This window comes from Bos javanicus, chromosome 3, assembly GCF_032452875.1.
Source record: "Bos javanicus breed banteng chromosome 3, ARS-OSU_banteng_1.0, whole genome shotgun sequence".
Classification (NCBI taxonomy): Eukaryota; Metazoa; Chordata; class Mammalia; order Artiodactyla; family Bovidae; genus Bos; species Bos javanicus.
This window is the reverse complement of record NC_083870.1, coordinates 75,749,952-75,776,587: the sequence shown is the minus strand read 5'-3', so window position 1 is coordinate 75,776,587 and position 26,636 is coordinate 75,749,952. Positions and strand designations below refer to the sequence as shown.

At 38.4% G+C, this 26,636-nt stretch overlaps 1 protein-coding gene across 2 annotated transcripts in view; it reads left to right on the top strand.

Moving 5' to 3' along the window:
• Nucleotides 1–26,636, top strand: part of LRRC7 (leucine rich repeat containing 7) — a 622,375-nt gene that overhangs the window by 104,778 nt on the left and 490,961 nt on the right. For both annotated transcript variants that reach the window (XM_061411605.1, XM_061411606.1), the window contains exon 2: nt 17,309–17,406. In XM_061411605.1, coding sequence (XP_061267589.1) covers nt 17,309–17,406 — 98 coding nt within the window. The remainder of the gene's footprint in view (nt 1–17,308; nt 17,407–26,636) is intronic.

Sequence of the window (26,636 nt, the reverse complement as noted above, 5' to 3'; positions counted from 1 at the left end):
AACAAAAATAAAATGAAAGCAGGGGAAAAAAACCTTAATTTAAAAGACTGGAAGCAAAAGAAAATAGAAAATGTGCATAAATAGAAAGCACAAAATAAGAAATCAGAAGTAAATGTAGTTATTAGTGAAATCAGATAAACACAAATATAACATTCTTATAACAAAAATTCTGATTACAAACTGAATTTTTAAAGAGGTGGATTTAAAATGCTCAACAATATTCTTTCCAAGAGACATATCTTAAATAGAAGACCAAAATAGGCCTAATCCAAAGTATGGAAAATGATATTCCAGGGAATCACTATCCACGAGAGCTCTTAAAAATTATGTTATTAACAGGTAAACAGAATGTAAGGCAGACAGTCTTATTAGATCTTAAGATCATACATAATGATAGAAGGGTCGATTTGTCAGGATGTTACAGTTTCTATATACTCAAAAATATAGCATCAAGATAGAAAACAAGGACTTCATGGAGGTGTCCAATGGTTAAGACTCTGTGCTTTCACTGAAGGGTGCATGGGTTCGATCCCTGGTCAGTAGACTAAGATCCTGCATGATGTGGTAACACCAAAAAAATAAAAAGAACTCACAAGATATATATATAATTTTTAAAAATTGTATAAAACAAAAAATGACAGAAAAACAAGGATAAATTCACCATTAAACTGGAGAAGGCACTCACACATCTCTCACTAATTAGTAAATATATCAGAAAGAAAAATCAACATTTGAATTATATACATTCTTTTCAAAGCACATATAGACTTTTACAGTCAATAAACTATGCAGATAAGTAAATTAAAAAATTATTTTAGATGTGATAAAACCAAGGTTAAAGAAAAAAGTAGAACAGGACAAGGAAGAACAAGAGTGTTCATGGAGGAAAGAACTACTGGGACTGACTAAGAGGGGAAGGAGAGGATGTGAGGAGAAGTTACAGGCAGCAGAACACAAAGGACCTCATAGACCATTGTAAGGACTTTGACTTTTGCTCTGAGTGGAAGGGAAATCCTCAGCATACTGAGCTCAATGCAGTGATATAATCTGACTCATGATTTTGAAATCTGACTCATGATTTTGAAAGACTCCCTGGCTGTTAAAATTGAAAATAGACCACAGGGAAGCAAGAGTTGTAAGACACACTGTGAATATATGCTCTAACTTTCCTTTAATGGACTCAAAAAAGAAGTTGGTAGAGGATAAGCGAAAAGGAAACAAAGGAAAGCAAAGCCTTCTGGCCATGGAGAGGGAAGGAACTGAGAATGAAATGCCAGATAAGATTGCTGTGCTCCATGGGATGTGATTCTTCGTTGTGACCCCATAAAGTTTTAGGTAAAGCCAAAAGATTTTTTTAAATGCTCCTAGAATTAGCACATAATTACATGAGGTCCATCTGAGTAGTTCAGACTGTTCAGGTACTCAGTCTCAAATAGAAGCTTAATTGGATTTTTCCCAGAAACCCATCTTTTCAAAGTCAATGAATCATCTTGTCCCTTCTTTCCTTAGTAAAAGATACAGCATGTTCCATTTTTCTCATCTAAGATACTAAGACATTGAAAGTATTTGTGCTTTAAAGCATCCTAGAAAATATAAATATGATTTCAATTATGTAGGTTTTTTTCTCATAAATGAGAGCAATAGCCATCAAACAGTACTCAATCATAACAGTTTATTTATTTAAAGAAAATGCTGAGTATCTTCTGTGTCTCAGAGCCGTATGAAACAATACTAGAAAATTTACTAGGGGAACATTGTCCTAACATTCAGTAATCTCAATCTGATGACACAGTCATTGGCTCATGGGCTGTAACAAAGAGATTATTCAGGGATAGGATGCAGGAGAGCAGGCTGAAGGCAGAACTCCAGGGAAGAACTTGATGTTTACATCCCTTGATTATAAAGACTGTAATATCATTTATATTATACATTATAGTATATGTTTAGATATTTATGCACATTTGGAATATAATATTATTTTATATTTGCCAACTCTCCATATTTCACTTGAAGAAAGGAATATATGTTTTTCTTGCAAACTAATTAAGTCTATCTGCACACATTTTTTCTGCATCTAAACAACTGCATATATGGTAGTAGTCCTTCCTCTGAGACTTAATGGGGCTCCAGGAATCACCTAGAAATGAGCAGAACAATTCCTTCATTTAGGCAGCTGTGCTCAGGTGCAAAGATCAGCAGGAAACAGAAAATCCAGACATTAGTCTGGCTTTGCTGCTGACCTTGGGCAAGCGAGTCTCAATTTCATCACTTGTTAAATATTAAGCCCATAGGATCTTTATGAGGAATAAATAATACATATGAAGAGGTTGTATAACCGTAGATCACCTTAGAGCTGTACAGGGCATACATTTATTTCTCACACCACTCATTCATTCAGTCATTTAAAAATGAATATTTAATTTCTACTGTGCTTTGCAAATTGTGCTCAATCCACAGGAATGATACAATTTCTGTCCTTAAGGAATTTTAGTGGAGATTGGGATGCTAAGATGTATGTGGAGGATTCTATAATAGGACTGAGGGACAGAAGATAGTTGGGGATGTGGTTGAAATCATAGAACACTTTCAAGAAGAGAGATGATTCTGTATTCCAGTGGCATTAGTATTCTCATTCAATAAATGTTGACTGAAAATCATGAAACCCAAATGTTAACACAAGTGTTTTCCTCAATCTTTGAAATCAAGGTATGTAGGGGAAGGAAAGAAAGAATGGAGAGAAAATCAGACTGGGTTTATAAGTATGTATTGGGCTTCTCAAGTGGGTAATAAGGAATCACCTGCCAATGCAGGAGATGCCGGTTCCATCCCTGGTCCAAGAAGATCCCAAGAAATGGCAAGGAAATGGCAACCCACTCCAGTGTTCTTGGAAAGCAAGAAGATCAAACCAGTCAATCCTAAAGAAGATCAACCCTGAATATTCATTGGAAGAGCTTAAGCTCCAATACTTTGGCCATCGGATGAGAAGAGCTGACTGACTGGAAAAGACCTTGATGCTGGGAAAGACTTAGGGCAGAAGGAAAAGGGAGCAACAGAGGATGAGATGGTTGGATGGCATCACTGACTCAATGGACATGAGTTTGAGCAAACTCCTGGAGATAGTGAAGGTCAGGGGAGCCTAGTATGCTGCAGTCCATGGGGTCACAAAGAGTCCGACATGACTAAGCAACTGAACAACAACCAGTATTCTTACCTGGGAAATCCCACAGACAGAGGAGCCTGGCAAGCCACAGTCCATGGAGCCCAAAAGAGTTGAACATGACTTAGTGACTGAATAACAACATCAACCACTAAATATGTATTGTGTTAATTTCTAAATTGTAGGTAAATATATTATATCTATATATATTACTTTATTCAAAATACATCTTAGTTTCCATATGCTCGTAAATTTTAAAAATGATGGATAGTTTAGATATGTTGCTTTCTAGTCGCTCAGTTGTCTCTGACTTTTTGCAACTCCATAAAATGCAGCACACCAGGCTTTCCTGTCCTTCACTATCTCCCGGAGTTTGCTCAAAATCATGTCCACTGAGTCAGAGATGCCATCCAACCATCTCATTCTCTGTCACCCTCTTCTCCTGCCCTCAGTCTTTCCCAGCATCAGGATCTTTTCCAATGAGTTGGCTCTTCACATCAGGTCCCAATGTATCAGAGCTTCAGCTTCAACATCATTCCTTCCAATGAATATTAAGGTTTGATTTCCATTAGGACTGACTAATTTGATCTTCTTGTAGTCTGAGGGACTCTCAAGAGTCTTCTCCAGCACTACAGTTTGAAAGCATTAATTCTTTAGAACTCAGCCTTCTTAAATTTGGTAATAGTATCATAGCTCAGTTGGTAAAGAATCTGCCTGCAATGCAGGAGGCCTGGGTTCAATTCTTGGGTCCGGGCGATCCACTGGAGAAGGAAATGGCAACCCACTCCAGTATTCTCACCTCGAGAATCCCATGGACAGAGGAGCCTGGCAGGCCTGGAGAATCCCATGGACAGAGGAGTCGCAAGAGTCAAACACAACTTAGCAACTAAATCACCACCATTATTACCTTAGCAGTAATAATCTTATTAAAGCACCTAGCATTTTTTCTGTATTTTTTAGCATCAGTTTTATTTTTGCATAGTTATGTTGATCTAACACTAGAACTTCTTCAAAAATTCTTACCATTTTTTAAATTGATGCAGTTCTTCTACATTGCCAACTCTGTTTTTGCTATTAACAATAAAGCACACATCTTTTGGATATTTTAGATATATTGATTGATTTCTTGAGCCTGGTGGGCTGCCGTCTATGGGGTCGCACAGAGTCGGACACAACTGAAGCGACTTAGAAGCAGCAGCAGCAGCAGCAGCATGCCTTCTTTACATTTTTTCCATCTTTAAATGTCATTAATTTTTATAGGCAAATGTTGTATTAATTCAACCAATTAATTTCTGTAGCTTTAAGGAACTTGTTTTCTGAGTAACTCTGATTTTAGTGAATTTAACCTTTGCATACGCGCGAGTGTGTGTGTATGAGAGAGAGAGAGAGAGATTTCAGCAATGAACATATCCTAAACATTTCACGTAACAATTATTTCTGTAAGGAGCTTCACGATGAGGGAAGACAGTTATTCCTCATACCAATTCAATTTGTTAGTAAAATACCTTCATAAAAATAGCAGACTTCTGATATAGTATTGCTTTGTGTGTAAGTAAAAAGCACAAAAATTTTTTTAAAAAATAAGAGGAAAATAAATCAGTTTAAATCTAGAACTTTGTGAATAGGATGCTTTCGGAATTTATGAAGAGCTGGATTTTTATTCCCATTGCTACGCATGCTCTTAATAATTTCACAGATTTTTAGTGGAACAATCGTTTGCTACAAGCTCTATAGAGTGAACTGTATACCATTCACATTCCAGTTCTGATTTATTGTCTGGATGCCTAAGGCTTCCCGGGTGGCACTAGTACTAAAGAACCCACCTGCTAAAGCAAAAGGTGTAACAGACGCAGGTTTGATCCCTGGCTCGGGAAGATCCCCTGGAGGAGGAACTGGCACCCCATTCCGGATTTCTTGCCTGGATAATCCCATGGACAGAGGAGCCTGGAGGGCTACAGTCCATAGGGTCACAAAGAGTTGGACATGACTGAAGTGACTTTGCACATTCCGGTTTTGATTTGTTGTTTAGATAGGTTAGAATCTACATTTTCAAGAAGTCCATAATGATGGCAAGCTATTTTGAATTCAATTTTCTAGAAAAGAGATGAAAAGCAATACTATTATATGTATGTGTTAGTCGCTCAGTCATTTCCGACTCTTTGCAATCCCATGGACTGTAGCCCACCAGGCTCCTGTGTCCATGGAATTCTCCAGGCAAGAATACTGGAGTGGGTTGCTATTTCCTTCTCTAGGGGATTTTCCCAACCCAAGGACTGAACCTGGATCTCCTGCATTGCAGGCGGGTACCTTACCATCTGAGCTACTAGGAAAGCCACACTATTATATTTGTCATTCCCTAAATGTTGTTGTTGTTTAGTCACGAAGTCATATCTGACTCTTTGCCACTCCATGGACTTCAGGTTGCTCTGTCCTTCACTGTCTCCTGGAGTTTGCTCAAGCATATGTCCATTGAGTTGGCAATGCCATCCAACCATCTTATCCTCTGTTTCCCCTTTCTCCTCCTAGCTCAATCTTTTCCAGCATCAGACTCTTTTCCAGTGAGTCAACTCTTCTCATTGGATGGCCAAAGTATTGAAACTTTAGCTTCAATATCAGTCCTTCCAAAGAATATTCAGAGTTGATTTCCTTAGCATTCACTGGTTTTATCTACTTGAAGTCTAAGGGACTCAAGAATCTTTCCTAGGACTGCAGTTCAAAAGGATCAATTCTTTGCTAATCAGCCTTCTTTATGGTCCAACTCTCAATCCATAGCTGACTACTGGAAAAAACCACAGTTTTGACTATATGGAGCTTTGTCAGCAAAATGATATCTCTGCTTTTTAATACACTGTCTAGGTTTGTCATAGCTTTTCTTTCAAGGAGCAAGCATCTTTTAATTTCATGATTTTAGTCACCATCTGAAGTGATTTTGGAGTCCAGGAAAATAATATCTTTCACTGTTTCCACTTTTTCCCCATCTATTTGCCATGAAGTGATGGAACTGGATCACTGAGCATCTAATCATCTGAATGCAGATATCCAAAAAATAGCAAGAGAGATAAGAAAGCCTTCCTCAGCTATTAATGCAAAGAAATAGAGGAAAACAATAGAATGGGAAAGACTAGAGATCTCTTCAAGAAAATTAGAGATACCAAGGCAAAATTCCATGCAAAGATGGGATCAATAAAGGACAGTAATGGTATGGACCTAACAGAAGCAGAAGATATTAAGAAGAGGTGGCAAGAGTACACAGAAGAACTGTACAAAAAAGACCTTCACGACCAAGATAATCACGATGGTGTGATCACTCACCTAGAGCCAGACATGGGCCTTAGGAAGCATCACTTTTAACAAAGCTAGTTAGGGGTGATGGAATTCCAGTTGAGCTATTTCAAATCCTGAAAGATGATGCTGTGAAAGTGCTCACTCAATATGCCAGCAAATATGGAAAACTCAGCAGTGGCCACAGGACAGGAAAAGGTCAGTTTTCATTCCAATCCCAAAGAAAGGCAATGCCAAAGAATGCTCAAACTACTGCACAATTGCACTCATCTCACATGCTAGTAAAGTAATGCTTAAAATTCTCCAAGCCAGGCTTCAGCAATACGTGAACCATGAAATTCCAGATGTTCAAGCTGGATTTAGAAAAGGCAGAGGAACCAGAGATCAACTTGCCAACATCTGCTGGATCATTGAAAAAGCAGGGGAATCCAGAAAAAACATCTATTTCTGCTTTATTGACTATGCCAAAGCCTTTGACTGTGTGGATCACAATAAACTGTGGAAAATTCTGAAAGAGATGGGCATACCACACCACCTGACCTGCCTCTTGAGAAACCTGTATGCAGGTCAGGAAGCAACAGTTAGAACTGGACATGGAACAACAGACTGGTTCCAAATAGGAAAAGGAGTACGTCAAGGCTGTATATTGTCACCCTGCTTATTTAACATATGCAGAGTACATCATGAGAAACGCTGTGCTGGATGAAGCAGAAGCTGGAATCAAGATCGCAGGGAGAAATATCAATAACCTCAGATATGCAGATGACACCACCTTTATTGCAGAAAGTGAAGAACTAAAGAGCCTCTTGATTAAAGTGAAAGAGGAGAGTGAAAAAGTTGGCTTAAAGCTCAACATTCAGAAAACGAAGATCACGGCATCTGGTTCCATCACTTCATAGCAAATAGATGGGGAAACAGTTGGAAACAGTGTCAGACTTTATTTTTGGGGGCTCCAAAATCACTGCAGATGGTGATTGCAGCCATGAAATTAAACGACACTTACCCCTTGGAAGGAAAGTTATGACCAATCTAGACAGCATATTAAAAAGCAGAGACATTACTTTGTCAAAAAAGGTCTATTTAGTCAAGGCTATGGTTTTTCCAGTAGTCATGTATAAATGTGAGAGTTGGACTATAAAGATAGATGAGCACCAAAGAATTTATGCTTTTGAACTGTGTTGTTGGGGAAGACTGTTGTGAGTCCCTTGGACTGCAAGGAGATCCAACCAGTCCATCCTAAAAGAAATCAGTCCTGAATATTCATTGGAAGGATTGATGCTGAAACTGAAACTCCAATACTTTGGCCACCTAATACGAAGAGCAGTCAGTCTTTTCCTTTGAAAAGACTCTGATGCTGGGAAAGGTTGAGGGCAGGAGGAGAAGGGAATGACAGAGGATGAGATGGTTGGATGGCATCACGAACTCAATGGACATGAGTTTGGGTGAACTCTGGGAGTTGGTGATGGACAGGGAGGCCTGGCATGCTGCAGTTCATGGGACCACAAAGAGTCGGACACAACTGAGTGACTGAACTGAACTTACGGAACTGGATGTCATGATCATCATCTTTTTGAGTTTTAAGCCAGCTTGTTCACTATTCTCTTTATCCTCATCAAGAGGCTCTTTAGTTCCTCTTCACATTCAATATTAGAGTGGCATCATTTGCGTATCTGAGGTTTTGATATTTCTTCTGGCATGCATAAATGTGTGACATGAAAGTATAAAGCCAGTTTCTCCTTGAGACTATTGATGATCCTTGAATGTCGGGTAAATCATCATCACTGGCTTTATAAATCACACATCTGTCTCTTTTCCAACTGAACAGTGCTTTATCTATCTTTATATTACGTAGGTATTTCACTCTCTACCTGAGCAGTTTAAGTGTAGTTAAGATGTGATATTTTTCAAAACAGTCTTTCTGTTTAACTTTGTCCAGTTTGTCCTTATTAAATATCAATTCAAAATATTTGACTGAGATAATTGGGTATTGATTATTTTTGCACTGTCATTTGGAGTTCAAATTGGATCTTGATAAATACTTGAGACTTTTCAATGGCTACTTTATTCTTAATATGTGTTCATAGTTCTAGTTTGGCTCCAGTTTGATTTGGAGTGCTGAATTCAGATTCCACTTACCATAAAAATAAAACCAATGGCTCAGAGATAAAGCAAGAACACTTTCTACTGCCTTTTTATTAATAATTCTTTCCTCTTTTTTTCTTAAATTCAAAGCCAAGAAAGGATTTCTGAAAAGCTGAGTGGTCACCTGACCTTAGAACTTTGTAAGGATGGATTGTTATAATATTCTGCCACCTTATTATTCTATTTCTCTGGACAGAACAGCCTACCAATCATTATTTTCAAAAATCATATAGCAATATTTTTATTCCTTTTACTATATGCAGGCGTAAGTACATTTTCATGTTTTAAATTCTTATTACTTTTATTATTTTATTTTACCATGAATTATTTCTATTTAGTTTTTAGATTTAATAGAAGCCTAGGTTAAAGTGACAATAACTGATAAAATTTCCGTATTTTAAGATTTAGTGAACATCTACAACTCAGTAAGAAAACTACTTTTTGAGACACTAAACCTTAGAAAAAAGAAAAGATTGACAACCTTTTCTTTGCATTGTGAGATGAAGATTTCATTTTGGGAGTCAAAGGACCTGAGTTCAGGTCCTTCCTCTGGCCCGCCTGCGTTGCCTTGCATATGTTACTTAATTGCTTAGACTTCCTGTTGTCTCATCTATAAATAGTAATATACTGATATCCACTTCAGAATTGTCAAGAAAATGAAACAAATTATATGGCAGTATTTTGACAAATGTACTGTGTTATGTCAAAGCCCTCAAATGGATTAGAATCTATGAGTAAAGGATCCAAACACTGAAATGAAGAATAATACTAGCTGGAAAATCTTTGGTTACACTTCCAAACATTTAGTAGATATCATAGAGGAGAATCAGAAGGCAAGAACTAAGTATATTTGAAGTGATTGAATTTGTTTCTGAGTGTAATCAGAAGTTAAAAATAGATCCTCAAGGATGGGTAAAATTTGGAATAAAAAGGAGAATATTCCAAATGTTTCTGCCAGGATAGAGCAGATTTCATCTATCCATTGAATCATTTATTAAATACTTATGGCCTATTGACCATAGTCTAAGCCCTGGAAGGAATATCAAGAAAGATGGAGTAGCAATGGAAAGAAAAAGATGTTTGACTTGTATCACATGGTAGACAATTTAAACTTACTGACATGACAGAGCCTTTGACTCTGTTGCTCTGGCCACTGTTCTCATTTTTGGTAGTACCTTTCCTAACTGCAGTCTTCTCACCAGACCTCACCTTACCTCTGAACCAGTAGGATGAATTCACTGAACTTCCATGTCCTACATCTTCAAGTATACATATTTTTATTTACAAGGGTTCCCAAAGCCAGTATTAGAACTAGTGTAAGGCTGTTTTCATACTGTTCTGTTCATACTGTTCATGGGGTTTTCCAGGCAAGAATACTGAAGTGGTTTGCCATTCCTGTCTCCAGTGGACCACATTCTGTCAGACCTCTCCACCATGACCCGCCTGTCTTGGGTGGCCCCAGGGGCATGGCTTAGATTCATTGAGTTAAACAAGGGTGTGGTCCTAGTGTGATTAGATTGACTAGTTTTCTGAGAGTATGGTTTCAGTGTGTCTGCCCTCTGATGCCCTCTTGCAACACCTACCGTCTTACTTGGGTTTCTCTTACCTTGGCCGTGGGATATCTCTTCACGGCTGCTCCAGCAAAGCGCAGCTGCTGCTCCTCAGCAATACGTGAACTGTGAACTTCCAGTTGTTCAAGCTGGTTTTAGAAAAGGCAGAGGAACCAGAGATCAAATTGCCAACATCCGCTGGATCATTGAAAAAGCAAGAGAATTCCAGAAAAGCATCTGTTTCTGCTTTATTGACTATGCCAAAGCGTTTGACTGTGTGGATCACAGTAAACTGTGGAAAATTCTGAAAGAGATGGGCATACCACACCACCTGACCTGCCTCTTGAGAAATTTGCATGCAGGTCAGGAAGCAACAGTTAGAACTGGACATGGAACAACAGACTGGTTCCAAATAGGAAAAGGAGTACATCAAGGCTGTATATTGTCACCCTGCTTATTTAACTTATATGCAGAGTACATCATGAGAAATGCTTGGCTGGATGAATCACAAGCGGGAATCAAGATTACCGGGAGAAATATCAGTCACCTCAGATATGCAGATGACACCACCCTTATGACAGAAAGTGAAGAGGAACTAAAAAGCCTCTTGATGAAGGTGAAAGAGGAGAGTGAAAAAGTTGGCTTAGAGCTCAACATTCAGAAAACGAAGATCATGGCATCTGGTCCAATCACTTCATAGGAAATAGATGGGGAAACAGTGGAAACAGTGTCAGACTTTATTTTTGGGGGCTCCAAAATCACTACAGATGGTGACTGCAGCCAAGAAATTAAAAGATGCTTACTCCTTGGAAGGAAAGTTATGAGCAACCTAGATAGCATACTGAAAAGCAGAGACATTACTTTGCCAACAAAGTACCGTCTAGTCAAGGCTATGGTTTTTCCAGTGGTCATGTATGGATGTGAGAGTTGGACTGTGAAGAAGGCTGAGTGCTGAAGAATTGATGCTTTTGAACTGTGGTGTTGGAGAAGATTCTTCAGAGTCCCTTGGACTGCAAGGAGATCCAACCAGTCCATTCTGAAGGAGATCAGCCCTAGGTGTTCTTTGGAGGGAATGATGCTAAAGCTGAAACTCCAGTACTTTGGCCACCTCATGCGAAGAGTTGACTCATTGGAAAAGACTCTGATGCTGGGAGGGATTGGGGGCAGGAGGAGAAGGGGATGACAGAGGATGAGATGGCTGGATGGCATCACTGACTCGATGGACGTGAGTCTGAGTGAACTCCGAGAGTTGGTGAAGGACAGGAGGCCTGGTGTGCTGTGATTCATGGGGTTGCAAAGAGTCAGACACGACTGAGAGACTGAACTGAACTGAATTGAAGGCTGTTTTAGAAGCACTTTTTGTTGTTGTTCAGTCACTCAGTCGTGTCCGACTGTGCAACCCAATGGACTGCAGCAAGCCAGACTTCTCTGTCCTTCACCATCTCCTAGAGCTTGCTCAAATTCATGTCCATTGAGTTCGTGATTCCATCCAACCATCTCGTCTTCTGTTGTCCCCTTCTCCTGCCTTCAATCTTTCCCAGCATCAGTGTATTTTCTAATGAGTCAGCTCTTCCCATCAGATGCCAAAGTATTGGAGTTTCAGCTTCAGCATCAATCCTTCCAATGAATATTCAGGACTGATTTCCTTTAGGATTGACTGGTTTGATCTTGCAGTCCAAGGGACTCTCAAGAGTCTTCCCCAACAACACAGTTCAAAAGCATAAATTCTTCAGCGCTCAGCTATCTTTATAGTTCAACTCTCACATTCAAACATGACTACTAGAAAAATCATAGCTTTGACCATATCGACCTTTGTTTGCAAAGTAATGTCTCTGGTTTATAGTGTATTGTCTATGTTTGTCATAGCTTTTCTTCCAAGGAGCAAGCATCTTTTAATTTCATGGCTGCAGTCATCATCTGCTGTGATTTTGGAGCCCAAGAAAAGAAAGTCTGTTACTTTTTCCATTGTTCCCCCATCTATTTGCCATGAAGTGATGCGACCAGATGCTGTGATCTTCGGTGTTTTTTTTTTTTTTTTTGAAGTTCACGAAAAGTAACTTTTATTATTTTTTTTTAATTTTTTATTTTTTTCTAATTTTATTTTATTTTTAAACTTTACATAATTGTATTAGTTTTGCCAAATATCAAAATGAATCTGCCACAGGTATACATGTGATCTTCGGTTTTTGAATGTTGAACTTTAAACCGGCTTTTTCACTCTCCTCTTTCACCTTCATCAAGAGGCTCTTTAGTTCCTTTTCACCTTCTGCCATAAGGGTGATGTCATCTGCATTTCTGAGGTTATTGATATTTCTTCTGGCAAACTTGATTCCAGTTTGTGCTTCATACAGCCTGGCATTTTGCATGAGGTACTCTGCATATAAGTTAAATAAGCAGGGTGATAATATACAACCTTGATGTACTCACTCAATTAATGTTAAAAAAAATATATCTACCTGGACCTGACCCCAGCTTATTGAATGGAAATCTTCAGTACTGAAATGGGGGAATCTGTATTATATAAAGTTTCTCAGATAATTTTTGACCTATATTTTGGAGATACTGCCAAGAGAGTTGAGGACATGGTTGCTCATGACCTCTGATTGCTTTTTCATGCTGTTTGATATCAATCTGGCTGCCCCTATTTCTTCCCAGCAGTTGACATGTAGGCTGCACTTTCCAGATCTATTCAATGAGTTGTTAGAGCATCTGTCTTGCCTGTGGTCATCACACTTAATCTCTCCTTGCTGGCACTGTTAACACACTCCCGCTGGTGACATGCCAAGCTTGATAGTAGCTAGAATAGCATCTTTGCTATGTCCTGGCTGTGCTCCAAGGCTTCATTCTTGGTCATTTTGTCTGACCATTTAATGCAAACTGTAGATCATAGATGACACTGGTCATCTGGTAGAGAGTTCAAGTAGCCAGAAGTATAGTCTCAAGAGGGTGGAAATCTCACAGTTATATTAGCTTGGACATGAGCATTACTGTGTAACACATTTAATTTGATTCAAAGTATATTTCCCACTGGGTATAATAACACTTAGCATTCTGACAACTTTTAATGCTATTTTAATTTATATTCTTCTATTACTGTGTTGTATACATAGTTTATAGTGAGTTTCTTTGACCCCCGTTATCTTTTTCTTGGTTCTAAAAATTTTAAATATCACAAATGAAAGCAAGCATTTCTAAAATAACTAATTGATTTAAAAAATCAATATGTTAATTTGAAGATACATATTTTTACAAATATATATATTTGTATAATATTATATTTACATATAACATATACTTTTTATATATGAGTATGCATGAGTGGGTGCTAAGTCACTTCAGTCATGTCCAACTCTTTGCTACTCCATGGTCTATAGCCAGCCAGGCTCCTCTATCCATGGGATTCTCCAGTCAAGAATATTGGAGTGGGTTGCCATGCCCTTCTCCAAGGAATCCTCCCAACCCAGGGATCAAACCCATGTCTCTTGTGTCTCCTGCATTGGGAGGAAGGTTCTTTACCATTAGCCCTACCTGGGAAGCCCCAAAGTAACTAAGTATCTTTCCCTGAAATATTTCTTTAAGAGATAGAATGGAAGTTTAGCCCAGGCAGTCCAATTCCAGAACCTGGGCTCATCACACTTAAATAATACTTCTTTACTAATACTGCATAATCTCTTGCATATCTACTTGTGAGCATTCCCATAATGCAACATAATTCTTCATGATCTTTGATGCCAATTAGCAACCATTGTAAGTGAAACTCTCCTGGAATTCTTAGCAGTACTTTCTAACATACATTCAGTTTTTCTGGCATACCCTCAAATGTAGTTACATGGAAATCAATTAGACCACTACGTTTTCATATATTCAATAGTCTGATACATAAAAAGAAAATTAATAACCCATCTAAGAGATTGGTTTACATAGATTTCCAACCAGAATAAGCTGTCATCCCTCATTAGTAAAATCATGATGACTAAAAATTGGTTTTTAAAATTAAATCATAATTTTGTGTTCAGTTCAGTTCAGTCGCTCAGTCATGTCTGACTCTTTGCAACCCCATGAATTGCAGTATACCAGGCCTCTCTGTCCATCACCAACTCCCAGAATTCACCCAAACTCATGTCCATCAAGTCGGTGATGCCATCCAGCCATCTCGTCCTCTGTCATCCCCTTCTCCTCCTGCCCCCAATCCCTCCCAGCATCAGAGTCTTTTCCAATGAGTCAACTCTTCACATCAGGTGGCCAAAGTATTGGAGTTTCAGCTTTAGCATCATTCCTTCCAAAGAATGTCCAAGACTGATCTCCTTGAGGATGGACTGGTTGGATCTCCTTGTAGTCCAAGGGACTCTCAACAGTCTTCTCCAACACCACAGTTCAAAAGCATCAATTCTTCGGTGCTCAGCCTTCTTCACAGTACAACTCTCACATCCATATATGACCACAGGAAAAACCATAGCCGTGACTAGATGAACCTTTGTTGGCAAAGTAATGTCTCTGCTTTTCAATATTCTCTCTAGGTTGGTCATAACTTTCCTTCCAAGGAGTAAGCGTCTTTTAATTCCATGGCTCAGTCACCATCTGCAGTGATTTTGGAGCCCCAAAAAAATAAAGTCTGACACTGTTTCCCCATCTATTTCCCATGAAGTGATGGGACCAGATACCATGATCTTCGTTTTCTGAATGTTGAGCTTTAAGCTAACTTTTTCACTCTCCTCTTTCACTTTCATCAAGAGGCTTTTGAGTTCCTCTTCACTTTCTGCCATAAATGTGTTGTCATCTGCATATTTAAGGTTATTGATATTTCCCCCAGCAATCTTGAGTCCAGCTTGTGCTTCCTCCAGCCCAGCATTTCTCATGATGTACTCGACATATAAGTTTGTGTAGTTACTTGCATTTGTAGGTTATGTTTGTTGTAGTTTACATTTGTTGTAGTTTACTATCTTCAACTTGTGACTACTAGTGGTTAATTATAAGTTCACTTGAATTTTTATATCATCATGAAAATTCATGCATTTGCTGAAACATGTAATCAAAATTCTGCATTGAATTAATTCAAGAGTCAGAATCTAGAACATTTTGTATAATTTACATGGTTTATATTGAAACTGCAGAGTTGGTCCTGTAAGCTCAGACCCTGCCCCTCATATATAACATTAAAGCAAATTATGTCCTAAACTCTTGAGATTTTCATTTTCTTACCTGTCATTGTATGATTATACAATGTATTATCATACAATGATAAGCTTTTTTCTCACTTGAGCTTTGAGTGAAATTGTTTCAAGTTATCACATATTGAGAAATATTTTCTTATACTTTATATTCGTAGCATGGGCATATGAGTGAGTACACACACACACACACACACACACACACACACACACACAAAGTAGTCCTTACCTATGAATGGATTGGTTTCAGTAAGTATATTTGGAAAAGTGATTTTTAGAACCAGTGACAGCATCTCATAGGAATAGTGTTACGTTACTGCATGCATGCTAAATCACTTCAGTCATGTCTGGATGTTTGCAACCCTATGGACTGTAGCCCACTAGGCTCCTTTGTCCATGAGATTCTCCAGGCAAGAATACTGGAGTGGGTTGCCATGCCCTCTTCCTGAAGATCTTCCTGACCCAGGGACTGAACCCAGGTCTCTGATGTTTCCTGCAATGGCAGCAGTTTCTTTACTACTAGCCCTATTATGTTACTATTCCAGTACAAAAAATGTTATTTACTCATATTTCATTCCATTTTACTATTGCTTTTATTGGATCATCCTTTCCCAATTTCCTCTCTAGACACTAGAAATATGTCTCTGTACCACTCACCTTAGGAGATCTTCCACTACTGTAACCCATGACAACTATGCTGTTTTCAATATACGCTATCAGCCAGCACAGTGGTATTCTATTAGAATAATTATGTAGATGTTAAGAAGCTATGTTTATATTTTCTTTTCTTTTGTTATATTCTTTTCCTATGTAGGCCATTACAGAGTATTAAGTAGAGTTCCCTGGGTTATATAGCAGATTCTTATAAGTTTATGGTTTTTTTTTTTTTTCAAAATGATACATATCACTGTTTTGTTCTGAATTTTCAAATCTTGAACACTCAATAGTTGCTTAATGTTTTCAAAATAAGTAGAGTGTACAACAGTAGCACAAAACTGTAAGGTTTACTAAAACCAGAAAATACTAATCACAGAGTATATTCTGTTTATTATTCCAACTCAAGTTGCATTTGGTCCATTTATTATTATTTTCTGGTTGTCAGTGTTGAAAGTAACTGAGAAGTGCACTTTATATTAACCATATTTTCAAGGAGTCACAATTAATTTAGAATTAGAAAACCCTTCTCAATTTAATCATTGGCACAGAGAAAATCAGCAAGTAAACTCTGGAAAGCTGGTATTCAGAATGCTGGTGAAAGGTTCTTTCTTTCTAAAGTGTAACCTGATTTTTAATAAATGTGTTTGCTTTGTGAGTAATCACTTTTTTAGTCAATGGGTCTCTGACTTAGTTTAGGTAACTATAACAAAATACCACGGACTGGGTGGCTTAAGCTACAGAACTGTATTTCTCACACTTTTGGAGCCTTGGAAGTCTAATATAGAGGCACCAGCAGAGTTGGTGCCTGGCGAGAGCTCTCTTCCTGGTTTGTGGATGACTGCCTTTTCACTGTCTCCTCCTATGCAGGGGAGAGGGAGCTCTAGTCTGTCTTCCTCGTTTTATAAAACTGCTAATTCCATTATATGTGCACCACCCTCATGACTTGAGCTAATCTAGTTACTTCTCAAGGGTTCCACATCAAAATATTTTGATGTTACTTTAGGGGTTAGAGTTTCAACCTGTGAAGGTAGGAGGTAGGAGGAGTAGAAGGGGGTAGGGATACAAACATTCAGCCCATAAGAGTCCCTAATCGGAGAATGTGCATATGAGTTTCATCCACATGGGTTTCTATATTTTCGAAATTGGAATGCCTTAGAAAAGTCAAGCCTTCTCCAGTTTACTACAGTCCCTGCCATTCCCGACTGTCCTGCGCCTTGCTCAGTTCTCTTAAGGATGTGGTCTACTAAGTGTCTCTATATACCTGAATCGTTGACTCTTGATCTAAATCATTTAATTTTTTAAAATGTATCAAGATTTTTATATTAAACTACCCTTTCAATTTCCTCCTATAGGATGGAGAACTTAATACGGGGAAGGAATCCCCCACAATATCAGAGAAGTCCTTGTAAAGAAGTTCGTGCAGCACTTCGGAAGAGGCCTGAAGAGGAGTGTAAGTATGTTTAATAGGATTAACTTTGTTCTAGATAGACTTAGGTGAGTAGCATAACAAAACTACAATGTTAACCTTTAAGTGATCGATCAAATAATAGAGGTATTTAACAAATACTTGTTGAATCTAATTGAAATTACTGTAAAAAATATTATATGGTACCTGGGTTTAGGCACTAAGAACATTGTTTTCTTTGTTTCTTGTGTATTTCAAAATGCTCTACTGATAATTTTGTTCTGTGTTCAAATGAGATTGGAAAAGGCCGCACAGTTTATCACATCTTTCTTAGACATATGTTCCATGAATATTGCTTCCAAAGAAGTTAACAAATTTTTAAATTTGTTTTAAATGAACATTTTCCAGTTTCGTTTGACCACAGTACTCTTTCAACCTTTAAAAAACAAAACAAAACAACAAGAAACCAAGGACTCTTTGAAAACCACAGCATTAGTCTAAAGAATAAATGTCTAGTGGCAAATATAAATCCATTGTTCAAAATGAAATACTTGAATTAATTGAATTTAGGAACAGATTTTTGAACAAGGAGTCATGTATTCCCTCATAAAACCATTTTAATCCATCTTTAAGTTATCGAAATGTTACAATATATAATTGCAAATATCTTGTCTAAATGTTTCTAGTCTATAACATTGTTGGAGATGTTTTTATCATAATATTTGTATTTTAAGTTTATATGCTGACCCATAATTCTAGCTTTTCTCATGGCATTTGCATCTGGTTATTTTCAGGGAACTAAATCACAATTCATTATGACAAAAATTTATCTGAATGATGTATTTTTACAGGAATTTACATTGTGTTAAGGATAGAGCTAATGCAGTGGATTCGTTGGCATAAACAATTTAGTAGACTTTTAAGGTTGTATTGGTATTTTAAATTAGTTTGAAGTACACTATTCTGGGTGAAGATCAAATATATTAAATCTGGGCACACTCATGGCAAGCAGTGTGTTTTTGTTTTCTTTCATTTTATTAGAAAGTCAATAGATCTGATTGGGTTGGCATCTATGTCATTCGATATAGTGTTTCATTTTGGTATACTTATAACTTCCAACATTATAAACAATATCCAAGTAAAACTAAAATTTGAAAGTGAAGATATAGTTAATGGGCATGTTAAAACAAAAACTGTTTGTAAAATGCAGACTCGTGCAGAAAACTATTGCTTCTTTATTGGGTTCACCAGGATTTCTCCTCTATGATGGTTTAACACAATCAACTTAGTCTCTGTTATAGTTCTGCAGGTTTTATTTAGAAATGTAGAAGGGGTTTTGCAAATAAAGCTATAGTTGATTCTCTTGGAGTCACATAGTATATTTAGTATATATAAAGTCATTTTTCAGGCCTGTTATACTGAGTTGGTCTAACCCAGAGGTTGACCAGCTACAGTCCAAATATATCCTGACGCCTCTTTCTGTAATAAAATTTATTGAAACACAGCCATCTCTGTTCATTTAGGAATTATGTATGGCTGCTTTCCACAACAAATGAAAAGTTGAGCACTTGTGACAGAACCTATATGGTCCACAAAGCCAAAAGTATTTACCTGATTCTTTACACAAAAAGGTTTTAAAACCCTTGTCTAGGTCAGTGGGTCTCAAAGTGTGGTTTCCAGACCAGCAACAGCACCTGGGAATCTGTCGTTGAAACACAAATTTTAAAGTCTACAACCCACATCTACTGAATCCAAACAGCTGAGAGTCAAGTCCTATAATCTGTGTGTTTTGAAGAAGCCCTAGAGGAGATTCTGATGCAAGCTCAAACCTAAAAAACACTAGCCTAAGTCAAGTGATTGGCTGTAAGATGATATTAAATTACCATGGTTACAAAAGACTAATAATAATAATAGACATATTTCAGAGCTAAGTCTTTGTTGTTTAATGTAAGGTACATTTAAAAAAAAAACTATTTATTCTGTTATAACAAGCAAATCCTCAACAACTGGATCATGGCAGTCAGGACAATTTTTGAAATATCACTACAGGAGCTCAACTGGATTGACTGTGTTGTTGAACATGGAAGGACATAATGAGGAATGAGAAACATACAAAGTAATATTCTCTCACATTATTCCCTATTAGTTTAATACATAGTTCTTCTTGTCTTGTGTTGACTGCTGTTAATTCCCTAAGAAAGAATCCTCTTTTTTAGAATGAGAGCAATACAGTAGTTAATTAAGACATTAACTCTAAAGTTACACACAGGGATTTATTCTTTAATGTGACACAATATGATCAGATGCAGGACCCTGGGTATTATTTTCTTAATCTGAATGAGTCAGTCTGCTTATTTGAAAAATGAGGATAATTAAAGAGTCTTCCTTGAAAGTTTGTTTGACGAATTAAGGACAATTTATATTAAGTACCTGGTATAGAACTTGGGATGTGGTGAGTTTTCTTCTTTCTTGCTTTTTTCCTCTTCATCTATTATTGCAGTGCTTATTTTCAGTTAACCATTTGAGGATAGCAAAGCATGTTTTGATCATAGAAATGAAAATATAGGGAAGTTATAACTACTATTTTTAGAAATAATAATAAACCATAAGGAACAGGTTGTAAACAAATGACACAAAGCTGGAATTCTTGCAGCAGTGTTAGATAGTAATTTCTATTAGATAGTCATTTGTCTCATGGTCTTTCCTCATAATTCTACAAATTCAACATGGGATCTAGATCAAGACTTAGAGGTCAGCTCCTGTGGAAAGCTGCCACCTTAGAAAATCATCATCAGAGATCAGATCAGTCGCTCAGTCGTGTCCGACTCTTTGCGACCCCATGAATCGCAGCACGCCAGGCCTCCCTGTCCATCATCAACTCTTGGAGTTCACTCAGACTCATGTCCATCGAGTCAGTGATGCCATCCAGCCATCTCATCCTCTGTCATCCCCTTCTCCTCTTGCCCCCAATCCGTCCCAGCATCAGAGTCTTTTCCAATGAGTCAACTCTTCGCATCAGGTGGCCAAAGTACTGGAGTTTCAGCTTTAGCATCATTCCTTCCAAAGAAATCCCAGGGCTGATCCCCTTCAGAATGGACTGATTGGATCTCCTTGCAGTCCAAGGGACTCTCAAGAGTCTTCTCCACAGTTCAAAAGCATCAATTCTTCGGTGCTCAGCCTTCTTCACAGTCCAACTCTCACATCCGTATATGACCACAGGAAAAACCATAGCCTTGACTAGAGGAATCTTTGTTGGCAAAGTAATGTCTCTGCTTTTGAATATGCTATCTAGGTTGGTCACAACTTTCCTTCCAAGGAGTAAGCATCGTTTAATTTCATGGCTGCAGTCACCTTCTGTAGTGATTTTGGAGCCCAGAAAAATAAAGTCTGACACTGTCTCCACTGTTTCCCCATCTACTTCCCATGAAGTGATGGGGCCAGATGACATGACCTTTGTTTTCTGAATGTTGAGCTTTAAGCCAACTTTTTCACTCTCCTCTTTCACTTTCATCAAGAGGCTTTTGAGTTCCTCTTCACCTTCTGCCATAAGGGTGGTGTCATCTGCATATCTGAGGTTTTTGATATTTCTCCCGGCAATCTTGATTCCAGCTTGTGTTTCTTCCAGCCCAGCGTTTCTTATGATGTACTCTGCATATGTTAAATAAGCAGGATGACAATATACAGCCTTGACGAACTTCTTTTTCTATTTGGAACCAGTCTGTTGTTCCATGTCCACTTCTAACTGTTGCTTCCTGACCTGTATACAAATTTCTCAAGAGGCAGATCAGGTGGTCTGGTATTCCCATCTCTTTCAGAATTTTCCACAGTTTATTGTGATCCACACAGTCAAAGGCTTTGGCATAGTCAATAAAGCGGAAATAGATGCTTTTCTGAAACTCTCTTGCTTTTTCCATGATCCAGCGGATGTTGGCAATTTGATCTCTGGTTCTTCTGCCTTTTCTAAAACCAGCTTGAACATCAGGAAGTTCACGGTTCACATATTGCTGAAGCCTGGCCTGGAGAACTTTGAGTATTACTTTACTAGTGTGTGAGATGAGTGCAATTGTGTGGTAGTTTGAGCATTCTTTGGCATTGCCTTTCTTTGGGATTGGAATGAAAACTGCCCTTTTCCAGTCCTGTGTCCACTGCTGAATTTTCCAAATTTGCTGGCATATTGAGTGAGCACTTTCACAGCATTATCTTTCAGGATTTGGAATAGCTCAGCAGGAATCATCACAGAAAGTCAAATAAGAGTGGCTTCCCTTTGCTGAGAATTGAAAGAATAGTGGAACTTGACTCTGACAATGTGTGTGTGTGTGATCTCAGTCGATAGGATCCTCCAAATGCAAGGAAGCCCTCTTTCATTTGAAGTTTTGCAAACAAATTCTATTATTTGCTGAATAACAGAATTTATACTACTTTCTTTTATAATCATTTACAATATTTTCAATGTTAATATTGATATTAGGTCACCAGACATATTACTTTTAACCAGTTATTTCATGTAAATTATATCTAGCTATGCTGCATTTAGCATAGCCAAGCAAATTTTCAAGAATCAAGTACAAATTTTCAAGAATCGAGTAAAAATTGATCCTTCAAAAAGGCAGACTTTTAAATATGCTCAAGTTACTTCCCATAAAAAAAAACAAAAATAAAAACTTTGTCCTCAAAACCAAAGTACCATTCAGCTACAGCCCTACGTTCTCCTTCTGTCCCCAGGCAAACCTCTCTAAAGAGTCATTTATGCTCACTCCACTTACCCTCCTCTCACTCCTCCAAATCAATGCAGTCTGGCTCCTATTCAATCACTCTGCTGAGACAGCTTTTATTCAGACCAGCCATAATCTCTTCATGATGCTGTATTAATTTTATATTGCTTTGTAATAAATTACCACAAATTTACTGTCCTAAAAAACAGTTTATCTCAATTTCTTTGGATCAAGAATCCAGGTGGGGCTTAGCTAGGTTCTCTGCCTCAGAGCTTCACCAGGCTGACGTTTCATCATGAGCTCAGTAGGGGAAGAGGCCACTTCTAAACTTACTTAGGCTGTTGGCAGAATTTTCTTTCTTATGGCTCTATGACCAAGAGTCTAGATTTTTTTATGACCAAGAGTCTAGCTGAGGGCCACATTTAGTATCTAGAGATTTCCTGCAGTTCCTTGGTGTATGTACATTCTCAATACAGATGCTTACTTCATTATTTATACAAAATGTCAAAATATTCTTGTATTAACCAGTTTAGTAAAAATCATGATAATTAGTCAAGTTCTTGCTTTCATATTAGAAGTTACTGAACATGATTTAATGTCCATTTAATGTTCATTTTCCCTGATGACTCAAGGACAGTTTTGTAAATGTCAGTTCCTATCTAGAATTCTGTCTGGGCGTCCCTCCATATCAGGTTGTCACCTTTCACTTTGCTGTGATTGCTCTTGCTTTTTATCTGTCTACCCCTTCTTTTGGGATTGTGTTTCCTATTTTAATGTTCTTGTTCAGAAACCATCCTTTTTAAGAATTTCACACTAAATATGTGTCAGTGAATCAAGGCTTGAAAACCAGTCAAGCCCTTGGATGATTTACAGTGAACAGGATAGAGAAATAGGGAATACTAAATGCAATTAAGAAGTGGGGTACATTAAAAGATCCTAAGCCTACCCTTCTTCTCACTGACTTCATCTCAAGTTTGTGATGGGTCTCTGGATACTTGGATTCTTTACCAGGTTCCTGTTTCAAATTATGTCCCAGTGATTCCAGTATGGTGTAGATGACCTGGTGTTACTGTCAACTCATTCACTTGGTCAGGGCGCTTAGGCAGTGGCGGTGGGGGAGGGTTCATATTTGCTAAGGAAATTTGAAGTAACCCTTTACGGTGGTAGCACCGTGCTGTGTAGTTATAGAACTCGTACATGTGCGTAACAATGTCAGTGCACAGAGGAAGAGTTACTATCTTTTCCCAGGCTTCTGTTTATGCTAGGAGACTTCCTAGATGCCTCTAGAAAACACTCCCTATCCTTTCATTAGCCTAAATTGGTATAAATCCCTATCCCTGTATCATCATTATATACCATAAGAATGCTATATACTCATTGGCTTAAGCCTATTATACTGGGCCAATCACATTTAAGAGTTGGTTTAGTATTAAAAGTAATCCTAGATAATGTGGAGAAGGCAATGGCACCCCACTCCAGTACTCTTGCTTGGAAAATCCCATGGACGGAGGAGCCTGGTGGGCTGCAATCCATGGGGTCTCTAAGAGTCAGACACGACTGAGCGACTTCACTTTCACTTTTCACTTCCATGCATTGGAGAAGGAAATGGCAGCCCACTCCAGTGTTCTTGCCTGGAGAATCCCAGGGACGGGGGAGCCTGGTGGGCTGCCGTCTGTGGGGTCGTGCAGAGTCGGACACGACTGAAGTAACTTAGCATAGCATAGATAATGTAAGGTAATGAAAGTGAGGTAATGTATTTGCCATTTGGCCTAGTATAATGGAAAAGGTAAAATTACTCAACATTATACCCATACTATTGCTTGTAGTATATATTTGTCTCTGTATACTTAGCTATCCCAAATTGTTTTAGAGCTAAGAATGGGAAAATAGAAACAGAAGAGGTGGTACTTGGCAGATCAGGAATCTGAAAGTGAAAGTGTTAGTTGCTTAGTCATGTCTGACTCTTTGGACCCCATGAACTGTAGCCTGCCAGGCTCCTCTGTCCATAAAATTCTCTAGGCAAGAATACTGGGGTGGATAGCCATTCCCTTCTCCAGGGGATCTCCCCAACCCAGGGATTGAGCTCAGTTTTCTGGCATTGCAGGTACATTCTTTACCATCTGAGCCATTACGGAAGCCCCCAGTGATATTAAAGTGACTTCCAGGCCTCTATTTATCATGCAGAGCCCTTTTTTCCTATCTAAGCCCTATAATTTGTGGGCAGTTGTGTTTCCATTATCTTCAGTTGCTCTTTAGCTTTTCTTAAAATACAGTTTCCTTCTTGTTTGGAATGAAACTCATTTCCTCTACATCTCCCTTCCATTCCAGCCCTTCTTTTTGTCAAGCTTAATTATTGGCTATATTGTATTTTTTTGGGCTCCAAAATCACTGCAGATGGTGACTGCAGCCATGAAATTAAAAGATGCTTACTCCTTGGAAGGAAAGTTATGACCAACCTAGATAGCATGTTCAAAAGCAGAGACATTACTTTGACAACAAAGGTCCGTCTAATCAAGGCTATGGTTTTTCCTGTGGTTATGTATGGATGTGAGAGTTGGACTCTGAAGAAGGCTGAGCACCAAAGAATTGATGCTTTTGAACTGTGGTGTTGGAGAAGACTCTTGAGAGTTCCTTGGACTGCAAGGAGATCCAACCAGTCCATTCTGAAGGGGATCAGCCCTGGGATTTCTTTGGAAGGAATGATGCTTAAGCTGAAACTCCAGTACTTTGGCCACCTGATGTGAAGAGTTGACTCATTGGAAAAGACTCTGATGCTGGGAGGGATTGGGGGCAGGAGGAGAAGGGGACGACAGAGGATGAGATGGCTGGATGGCATCACTGACTCGATGGATGTGAGTCTGGATGAACGCCGGGAGTTGGTGATGGACAGGGAGGCCTGGCGTGCTGCGATTCATGGGGTCGCAAAGAGTCGGACACGACTGAGCGACTGAACTGAACTGAACTGTATAGATGAGGCTGGGGCTCCTCAGTGGCTCAGTGGTAAAAAATCCACATGCAGTGCAGAAGCTGCAGAAGATGCAGGTTCAGTTCCTGAGTCTGGAATGTCCCCTGGAGAAGGGCATGGCAACCCACTCCAGGATTCTTGCCTGGAGAATCCCATGGACACAGGAGCCTGGCGGGCTATAGTCCACAGGGTCGCAAAGAGTCAGACACGACTGAACCGACTGAGCCCTCATGTACATAGATGAGGCTGTAGGATCTCAGACTTGTTAAATAATTCATGCAGTGTCACACAACCAGTCAGTGCCAAAGCTGGGATGCAAATGTTAAGTTTGACTCCAGAAGCTATCTTATTCCTACTGTTCCATGTTATATGCCTACACACAGTATTCTATGCTCTCATTTTAGCTCTCCAGAATTTAGATCAGATCAGATCAGTTGCTCAGTCATGTCTGACTCTTTGTGACCCCATGAATCGCAGCACGCCAGGCCTCCCTGTCCATCACCAACTCCCGGAGTTCACTCAGACTCATGTCCATTGAGTCAGTGATGCCATCCAGCCATCTCATCCTCTGTCATCCCCTTCTCCTCTTGCCCCCAATCCCTCCCAGCATCAGAGTCTTTCCCAATGAGTCAACTCTTCGCATGAGGTGGCCAAAGTACTGGAGTTTCAGCTTTAGCATCATTCCTGCTAATTCTTAAAAAACATTTTAAGCATAAATTATCATATAAAGAAAGGTTTATAACATGTGCATGTAGCTTAAAGAATTAGAAACTAGCACTCATGTATCTAAAACATCAGAGTTGCTGAATTACAGATTCCTACTCAACTCTGTTTATCTCTTTAATTTGGCATATGCATTCTAGAAAACTAGTCTTTCCTACTTCTCATTTCTGAGGTCTTTCTTTACAGTGACCATTTCTTAAGTCCTATAAAAAAGTCAAAGGAATAATGTACATGATTTTCATACCAGGGGACTCAAAAGAAACAAATGGTCAGTGATTTCTTATTAGCTTGAAAATATTATTTGTTTGATTTTTGTATTAATATCTTAGATTGTGACTATACAGTATCATAACAAAGAAACAAAGTTGCATTTTTAACTTGAATTTTATCAGCAAGTTTGAAATTAATACATGTTACTCACTAATAGTTTGGGCATGATATTATAAAGATAAGATTAAAGAGAGATTAGATTAAATTAGATTCATAGCCTGAACAATCTTAGACTAATTAAAAAATTGAAATCAAGCTCATGCAAGCTTACTACAAAATTGGTATATTTTAGATAACTTTTCCATTCAAGGTGATAACAGAAATTCAGGCAGAAATATGTCTTGAATTCTTCTCTGGAATATCCATAGGTTTAAACCAGCTTTCTCAGTTATCAGCAGTTATATTTATCCCAAGACTCTATGTAAGATATAATTTTAGAAAAAATCCACTAGCACTAATTTTACTGGCACCTCTGGCTTAGCAAGCCATTCATTTGAATTAGGGCTTGAATCATCACTGATTTTTAAAATGCAAATTCCTTCAAGGGTAACACTAGTTAAATCTTAGGCCTCTCTAACATAAAAGTGATTTTAGATCACTAATCT